This window comes from Trematomus bernacchii, unplaced genomic scaffold, assembly GCF_902827165.1.
Source record: "Trematomus bernacchii unplaced genomic scaffold, fTreBer1.1, whole genome shotgun sequence".
NCBI lineage: Eukaryota > Metazoa > Chordata > Actinopteri > Perciformes > Nototheniidae > Trematomus > Trematomus bernacchii.
Genome location: NW_022987588.1, coordinates 2,875,243 through 2,884,814, shown reverse-complemented (window position 1 = coordinate 2,884,814; position 9,572 = coordinate 2,875,243). Strand labels below are relative to the sequence as shown.

At 38.7% G+C, this 9,572-nt stretch overlaps 1 protein-coding gene across 1 annotated transcript; it reads left to right on the top strand.

Moving 5' to 3' along the window:
• Positions 1–5,626: 5,626 nt before the first annotated feature.
• Positions 5,627–9,285, top strand: bbs5 (Bardet-Biedl syndrome 5). Its single transcript, XM_034128791.1, has 12 exons — positions 5,627–5,831; positions 6,137–6,219; positions 6,304–6,369; positions 6,774–6,823; positions 6,955–7,082; positions 7,163–7,298; positions 7,649–7,744; positions 8,029–8,091; positions 8,197–8,331; positions 8,586–8,669; positions 8,901–8,924; positions 9,013–9,285. Exons 1-12 carry the CDS (start codon positions 5,770–5,772, stop codon positions 9,112–9,114), a joined length of 1,029 nt encoding a protein of 342 aa, XP_033984682.1. The 5' UTR covers positions 5,627–5,769; the 3' UTR covers positions 9,115–9,285.
• The last annotated feature ends 287 nt before the right edge of the window (positions 9,286–9,572 follow it).

Here is a 9,572-nt window from a genome sequence, read left to right as displayed (position 1 = left end):
CTCACTGCTTTTATACAATCATGTCACTCATACACGTGCACACAAGGACACAGAGAAGGAATCGTACACACACACACACACACACACACACGCACACACACACGCACACACGCAGATTGACACACTCCCCTACTCAGCAGCAATTTGTTGCCTGTGACATCACATTGTGTGTTAAAGCCGTACTGGCACCGGGCTGCAGCTTCGTTAACTTTCCTCTTTAATGAGCAGTTTAATTGAGCTGTCTAGCAGGCCACCTGTCGGCCCGCAGCCTCATTACCATACTAATGGACTGGGATTGTTGCTCTGACAGCTCGGGCTGCACGGCCCTAACAGGCGGACAGAGAGAGAGAGAGAGAGAGAGAGAGAGGCCAAGTAGAAAAAGGGGACAGAGGCCACAAGAGAGGGAACAGGAGAGGAGAAAGAGTAAATTGTGTAAAGAGGAGAATGGACTTTGGTTTTGACCACTTTAAAGGATAACACTGGCAACATCCTATATTCTCTTATTTGACCAAATGCCATAAAAAGAAAGCAAAAATGAATAGATCCTACAGCCAAATATTGTTTTTGTATCCAAATTCTCATCAATTGCACTCCTTTGGCATAAAGACCTCCGTTGTTGTCCAAAAAACATTAAGACACAATCAATGAGCTTGAACATAAACTGTTTATTTGACTTAATCCATCTCGGCCATAAACAGTCAGAGAACCCAATGTAGTTGAAAATGATCTCTACTATTTCCAATTTTAACTCAAATTGAGTAAGAATACAAGCTGTTTTAAGTTGTATTTCTTCAGTAAAACCGAATGGACTTAAGGGCAGTTGACTTGATTTGTTGACAAGAACAAAAATAAAAGCTAACAAGCCATTATCCTATCGATTTCTCAATATGTTTTTTTCATTCAGAAAATGTGTTTTTTGGCTGCAACATTACATGAAAAGGAAATATTTAAAAAATGTCAAGTCTGTCTTAAAGCAATAATCATGTGTTGCTGTAATCATTCCTCCTCTACATACTGAGAGATGCTTTTCTAATGTGCTTTCACTAAGAGTGATATATTTACTTGAACACTTGTGAAAGTATACTTTAACTTTTTGATCAGCACCTACACGTTGGATGTTTATTAAAACACAGATCACAAGTCATAAGGACCATGCACGACATACAAAGCACTTCCTGAATCACACACAGGTTTCAGAGTTTCAATTAATTTTAACCAAGAACCCATGATAACCTGATCAGTTCACTGCGACATTAATTCAGTAATGTGACAAATCAACTACAGACCCAGTTCTCAAAAGATACCTGAGTGAAAGTAGGATCATCCTCAAGCTTTTTACACTGAAAAACCCACATCCATATCACTATCCGCAATGTTGGCTACACACAGGCATACATTTACACAGGCTGTATAAATCAGCTGAGTCAGCATTACTTAATTCATTTACAATCCATGATGTAAATCCCATCCTTGAAAGACATTGTATTCAGTCCTAATTGACAATTGCCTCTTTAATTATCATTCTGCCTATAGACAAAACACAAAACTCCAGACTGAATTTACACTGAGCAGAGAGAGATTGAAACTCAGAGGACAAACTTGCTCTCTGTGGGTTGTGTGTTGCTCAGTGTCTTGATGTGCGCTAATGTGACAGCCCAAAGCTGGCATGAGGTGATCTCAGCACAATGGAGGAAAAGGCACCACACTGGGCCTGCTACTTTGCTCTTTTCCAGGCTCATATAGCAGAGTGAACAATCTGAGTGAAAGTCAGCTCGAACAGAAGCTGTGTCAGGCTAATTCAAGACAAACTGAGTTTTAATGTGTCCTAGGAACCCCTGCAGGTTCTGCTGAGAAACATCCACCGTTTTTGGTAAGGAGTTCTATAAACAGCATCACATTTATATCTGCTTGTAATACAGGAAGATAACCGGATGCTTTATTGGTGTTCAGTCTACCGACTAGTGTCTGACATTTCATTTGTCTCTTACATCTAATTATCCAGCTTAATTTGTTTTGATTTCGGGATTCTAGAGACTTCAGTCAGCGTGACGGCATTAAAAGATGAAGGCGACAGAAAAGCTGTTGAAAGTGAAAGAAAAAAGAGGCTAAATAGGGTGATTACAAGTGAGCGATGGTCGTGGGGATGATGGACAGACTGAGAAGAAGAGAGGTGGGGGTACGGCCGTGGTAGTGAAGCAATATGCATTCAAGGATCCAGTGAATACACTCCACACAGCCACATGCTAATGACGGTCACCATTTAATGTGTCAAATTCACAATTCCCCTCCGTCCTTCCCTCTTTCTTTCTCTCTCCTACAAGGGGCTAATTGCTCTGTCTCCTTCTTTTTGATAGAGAGGCTGTTGGTCTGTATTAAAGCCCACATTGTGGCGCCCATGCCCAACCTGCAACTCCAAAATCAGGACCACAAACCGATGCAGACACAGTGCCGAACAATCACTGGACCAGCTTTCCACAAGTCTTTGGTCATATGCACATCCTTTACATACATTTAAAAATGATCGTTATGATTTCACGTTTTAGCATTTCTTAAATTATTTCGTAAAAGCCTACTGTCCCCACTGGAATGCCAACAACTAAAAGGAGAATACTTTTAACATTTCTCCTGTTTGAGTTGTTAAGACCAACAAAAGTAGCAGATGGATTGTAGAATTATCTCTGCAGGTGGGATCTATCCCTTCTAACAACTCCAAACTTTTATTGCTGGGATTATCTGTACCTGACATTAGTAGCAGACTCAGGTGTTTTGAGGATCAGGGGCTGAAAATGTGTTAAAGGGGCATCAGCTGTACGATAGCTGCAGCATGCAGAACGTTTTTTTAGCATGTAGAGCAGCCTTTAGGGCACTGTATTGTGTCCTTTCAATTTCAAATAGGCATTCTGAATCCCTATCTGACAGTTGCTGTAAACGGCGTTGTGGAGACTGTTTCAGTTTTGGCAACAACACCCACACTACTGAAAGAACAGCTATTGTGTAGTGTGCGTTACACAGTGTATTTATCGTGCGCCCGGATATGTTAATTGATAGTTGCAGTGTGGGAGATGTCCTTATATGGAAAGTGATAGCTGAGCAGAATTAAGGAATTGATGTATCAAACATAATTATATTCTCGTCACCCGCCAGGTAAAAGTGGCTGGGCAGCGCTTTATGTAAAAGTGGGAGAGATATAGTTATCATAAATCCTTGCCTGAATGACCTTAACTGCTTTATTTATTCAGCATTCTCTTTCATGCATTTCAAGAGAATAGTTGGTTTGATGGTTGTCTGGGTTATATCCATGATTATGATGTCTTAACTAATTACAGTATACTTGTCTTCTGCTGTGTTTTAATAGCTGTTTATAGTCTCTCAAAGGGACAATTGGGGAAGGTAAGGAGAGAAAAAGCATTTTACACTCTTTGCTCTACTTTATAGTCACCTCAATAGGTGAAAAGGAAATGTAATTACTTTTACATATTGTACTAAATTACGTTTTCCCTGTGCAAACATTGGATAGTGGTACTGTGCCCTCTACTGACAAGCTGCCAATAGTGCAGGGAAGTGTGTGGTCCTCACGCTGCATGTCTGCTTGCCTTCTGGTCGGGTGTGAGTGCGTGTGAAACCAGGCATGTACCTCATCTCCCCTGCATGCCTTTCCCTTTCTCCAGCCTGCTCTTGACTCGATGCCGTCTCCGGGGCCTAATCCTCTGATCAGCATGCCAGGAGAGCGCCGAGGGGCGACACTGAATTAGTGAGGGACTGGTGCCTGGGGTGACGCCTCGCTCCAGCCACTTTCTCAGATTGTCTCATTGTTGACCAGGGGGTGGAGGTATAAGAGGACCAAATCTTCCCCCAAAGCATTTGTTGCACATCCATCCTCCTAGCTGAGCGCATGAGACAGAAACAAAGTAAGGGTGACTAAGGCATAAATTGAGAAAAAGTAAAAATGACATTATTACTTTTCATTCCTGGACAATAGACTGATCTTTCAAAAGACGGAATGTAATCATGAATGAAGGGTGGGGGGGACTTGAATACCACTCTCCCTGGTCAGATGTGTCAGGTTCAAGTTACTTACCAAACAAAGACCAGGGTGAATAGAGTGACTTGAGAGACCAGGGGATTGAGAGGAGTTGCTTGGCACACAAACAATTAGCACTCGTCCCTGCATAGCTTGCCGAGGCCCCAAATCCCCAAATTTGTCCAGACAAATTGACTGGACCCCGGGTCTTGTTTGTCTAGCCCCGCTGGACTGCTGGAGGGGGCTTGAAGGCAGCGGGGAATGCCCCCTCTGTAAAGCACAACTCATGGGAACAGAACAAAAATGTGTGCTGGTCAGAAAATGAGCCTTCCAACACTATTTAAATCACATTGGTAAAACATTTTAAATTAATTCTGTGCTTGATTAATCATCTGAACACTGGTTACACTGTGGTATTGCTCTGCAACCCAGGATGCAAAAAAAGATAATCATTATTTTCGATGTCCAGGATTTTTTATAAAAATGTACAGAACACTACGTGGGATGTGTGTCAGTATGTGGTAATGGGATTAAAAATAAACTAAATTAAGTTCAAAGTGTATAGTTTTTCATTTATCAATAGGCTATATAACTAGTATTTCAACTGCTTTTAACTGGTTGTTGGGACCTGCTGATGGGGTTAAAGACTGCCTCAGAGCTGTCGTTTCAGTTTTAAACAGCAGAGAGGGCTAATGCTTGAGACATGAGTTTGAAAAAGTGGACAAAATTTACATAAGCATTTTTCTTTACAGCTTTTCTAAAATAATCCAATTGTTGGCTGCATCTGGAAAAACTTGGTAAACAAAATAGAAACAAATATGGGTGAACCAGAGTCCAGATATTCATAAAGTATAGTGGAAAGGAATGCAAGGAACAGAAAAACACCTCAATGCTTCACGTGAAATGGTGCTAGATACCTTCCTAAATTAAAACTGCACCTGTCTAAATATAAATACCTGTCGAACATGTTGTTAACACATTCTCTCTTGGTCTTCCATTAGAATCTCCACATCTTTGAAACCTAGAATAGTTATAAAAACATCAAGTAAGAGTGAATTACAAAAAAAAAAAGAACCGCTTTATGCTCTGTAAAAGGCAGAAGAATCATTTCACTTTACAATGTGAGTAGGATGCGGATCATAGACTGTAAATGAGGAGCCTGATATCAACTCAGTCATTTCTTGAATGTAAATAGCCAGGCTTGTCCTTCCAAGTAGATGTTGGGTTTGCTGAATCATCATCACATACCAATGTATCTCTCTGATTCATAAATTAAATCATAAGAACGTTTCCTGTCTACTTGACCACCTATCAACATTATCATTTACAGTAACATGGCATCTCCTAATATCATTGTTATTGTTGAAAAATATAGTAGACTGAGTGAGAATGAGCTTCACTGAATTAGTGTTTAAGAGTTAACATTGCATTGCATTGCATTGTGAGGTAATGAGTTAACAGACATTGTGTAAGTGACTGAAAATATACAAAATACTATTCAGATTATAGTTCTCACTGGCAAAAGTAACAAAATAAACGACATGGTTTTACATAAAGTAATTACCAGTGAAATTGGGAACAGGTCCACAGTTTGGTCCTCTTTCCCTGCCGTCTGTTGCCACGGTGATTATGACGCTAGAGACAGGCTTGTCCAGATTAGCAAGGCTAACATCTAGCTAGCAAAACAACGGTAGTATATTAGCTAGAAAACGTACTTAAAGTAAACTGAGGTGCTATTACCTGCAGATATGGCGTCTGTTTTAGATGCTCTCTGGGAAGATAGAGACGTTAGATTCGATATAACAGCACAGTAAGTCATTTCACGGAAATACTTGGGGATTAAGGGTATTTCACCATTGCACACATTAGCTAACCTGTTAGCTCAGTAATTGGCTAACCTCAGGTAATGTCAGATAAAGTTAGTTACAACAATCACAAGTCACTTGATATTATGTCGTGGGGAAAACGTAGGGTATATAACATATATTGCAAATGTCGTAGTTTAACGTCGTCAAAATACTTAAATTATCAAACTGTGATAGCCTGCGTTTAGCTAAAGAAAGAAAACCACAACGCCAAATCACTGAACAATCTTTCCATCCATGTTGTTCACAGGCAGATGAAAACTCGTCCAGGAGAAGTACTTATAGACTGTCTGGACTCCATAGAAGACACAAAAGGAAACAACGGAGATCGAGGTAGTTAGCTATCCGGGAGTTTAAAACTGGTCCATCTCATGTATGCTGGTCACTTAATGTGTGATGTCCATTTTTATTTTGCAGGACGACTGTTGGTAACTAATCTGAGAATCATTTGGCATTCTCTGGCCCTGCCGAGAGTCAATTTGTGTGAGTACCTCATGTCTATCCAAGGTGTATTTATTATTTTACTCTCTCTTTACTATCAGCTGAACATGTCTGCCATCTGATGGACAGTCATGGTATTAATAAAATAAGAAATACTAATCCCAAATTGGAAGAAAAAAATTGTTACAGCAGCATAAAAAAATAAGGCAATGCACAACATTTGTTAATTATATTAACAGTTTTGATTGTAGGGTTTAATGACTTTACTATTTATTTTCTTTTTTGCTTAAACCTAACTTAAACTAAAGATCTTGTGGATGATTATTGCCACCGATTATAGAAAAGTCAAAACAGAAAATGTGCTTTTACTATTTGGTGAGATAAAGATGCCTTAATGTTACTATGAATATCATATAGAAGACAATAACAACCTACATATTTTTCAGCTGTGGGTTACAACTCCATCATTAACATCACAACAAGAACAGCTAACTCAGTAAGTTTAACTTTGGTTTTATACCTTTTAATTATGAATAATTCTATCCTCACACTGTCATTAAAAGAAGAACAAATGAGATAATGATAGATAAACATGTTACTTTATTAATTGAATGCTATTTCTTTCAGAAATTGAGAGGCCAGACTGAAGCACTCTACATCTTGACAAAGTCCAACAATACGAGATTTGAGTTCATTTTCACCAATGTTGTTCCAGGAAGCCCACGCCTCTTTACTTCTGTTATTGCTGTCCACAGGTAAAACAACTCAGAGGTAGTGTTTCATTCTCATTAAATATACTTCTTACTGAATACTGTTGTTGGTCTTTTTGTTACAGGGCCTATGAGACGTCCAAAATGTTCAGGGACCTGAAGTTGCGAGCCGCTCTCATTCAAAATAAGCAGCTCAGGCTCTTGCCCCGGGAACAAGTGTATGATAAAATTAATGGAGTTTGGAATTTATCCAGTGATCAGGTGCGAGTGCCTTAAATGTTTCTTGGATTTTCTTCAATTTTACATTTTATAGCTTGCTTACATAGATTTTCTCTGAAAACACACACGTTAAATCTAACACTTAACAAGCACTATACTAACAGGATGAAATCAAATGTTAAATTGCATAACCAAAATGTATTTGGTGTGTCTATTGTCAATATTAACACACAATTTTAATGAGCAGTACAGTTCTATGAAGTGTTCTTTTGTTGAAATACATTGCAAGGAGTCAACATCTAATAACTGAAGGTAATACTTTAAGTGTGATGTGATGACTGGAGGTCATTAGTTTGCAATATGAGTAACTGAGTCCACTTTCTTTTTTTTAGGGTAACCTTGGAACCTTCTTTATCACCAACGTTCGGATCGTGTGGCATGCCAATATGAACGAGAGCTTCAATGTCAGCATTCCTTACCTTCAGATTGTAAGTGTGAAACATTACAATAACTCTTCATATCTAGCTGACCGGTAAAATACAGTTTGATACTGTATTGAAAATGCCTTATCGATTCTAATACAAAGAAGTATAAATGTGATTTCACCCTTTTTTTGTCCAACTTAATTACAGTATACTGAACAATTACAGTATGAGCCACCTTTAGGTCTTATTTAATGCAGGTAGTTGCACTTTAGCTTTTTTGTTATAAAGTCATGCATTGTTATTCTTTCAGTTTGATATTGTATATTTCATATTTTCTCCCCCTCAAGTGGTCTATCAGAATAAGAGACTCAAAGTTTGGCTTGGCTTTGGTGATAGAGAGTTCACGTCAGGTAAATATTCTTCAGTTTGAGTCACATTCACATTACTTTTTTACATATACCTTTGATATGAGTTTGTGAGAAACCAAAATACACAAATACTCTATTGTTTTTTAGAGTGGTGGCTATGTGCTCGGGTTCAAGATTGATCCAGTGGATAAGCTTCAAGACGCACTGAAGGAAATCAACTCATTGCATAAGGTGTACTCTGCCAACCCCATATTCGGAGTGGACTTTGAAATGGAAGAAAAGGTACAAATCTGCGCTCAATATTAGTATCAATGACCCTGAGCACCTCTACAGTATAACATTCAAACATTTCAGTCTAAGCTAAACTGTGGAACTTGTAAGTCTATTTTTAAATACTGTTGTTGTACTGAATGTTCACAGCTAATCTTTTGCGTCTGTATTCCCCTAATTGTTTTGAATACTCCATTGTAGCTGGCTTTTCACCGGTTCAGCTGATCTTGTTGTCATAGCGCTGTTTGTCCTAACAATGGTTTCAGCCCCAGCCGTTGGAGGAGCTCACTGTGGAGCAGCCTCCTGATGACGTGGAGATTGAGCCCGATGATCAGACAGATGCTTTTACCGTGAGTTACACTCATCTTTCCTCTGGGAGTTGATGGTTTAGTTTTCAAACTCTCAGAATAGCTCCCAGCTAATGCCCTTCAGTATAAAGAACAAACATGATTTCATGTTGCCTAGTGCTCATGTTTGTACAGAGCCATGCTCATCAGACAACAATAACCTATTATCACAGACAACATGTCCCATTTCTTTTTTTAATAAATGTGGGAATTGTGTGTACTTCTTGCCCACAGGCTTACTTTGCTGATGGAAATAAGGTAAAGTCTCATACCTATTTATATCTTAAGCTATATTTTTAAAATAATGTAAATCGTTATGTCCTAACTCTTTTCATTTTTTTTTAAGCAACAAGACCGTGAGCCAGTTTTCTCTGAGGATTTGGGCCTCGCTGTTGAAAAGTTGAAGGATGGCTTCACACTTCAAGGACTGTGGGAAGTCATGGGCTGAAATAATAAGAAACATTTATTTGTAGGTGAGGTTTAAAGTTGTACAGTTTGTGCATAGATACTTTTTGATAAGAAGAGAATACCAAATTCAAATGTGGGATATTTATATAACTAGATTATTAAATATAATTGAGTTTGTGTTGTTTAAAGTTAATAAATGTATTTAAATAGATATTGGAGAGTATTTTTTTAACATTCTTATAACATAATTGTATGTTTGTACAGTATTGCGCACAAAATACATTTTTATTTGGGAAGAACACAATGATCACAGGCTAAATACATAACTGCACAAGGTGCTCAAGTATTTTACAAATCTGTAAAGAGGACAAACTGTCACCTCCTGTGGCAGCAGCTGTTCACTGACCCTGTCTTCTTGTTAGATAACTCCCCCACAAATACTGAATCACACGGAAGCAAAGGAGTCATTACTATCAGTGAAGTGTGACTCACTTCACA

Bases quoted from the DNA above. Each gene is read 5' to 3' on its own strand.
- bbs5 (XM_034128791.1), top strand. From the start codon at position 5,770: ATGGCGTCTGTTTTAGATGCTCTCTGGGAAGATAGAGACGTTAGATTC. The intron at 7,083-7,162 runs GTAAAACAACTC...TTTTTGTTACAG, and splicing joins TCTGTTATTGCTGTCCACAG to GGCCTATGAGACGTCCAAAA. The intron at 7,299-7,648 runs GTGCGAGTGCCT...TCTTTTTTTTAG, and splicing joins GGAATTTATCCAGTGATCAG to GGTAACCTTGGAACCTTCTT.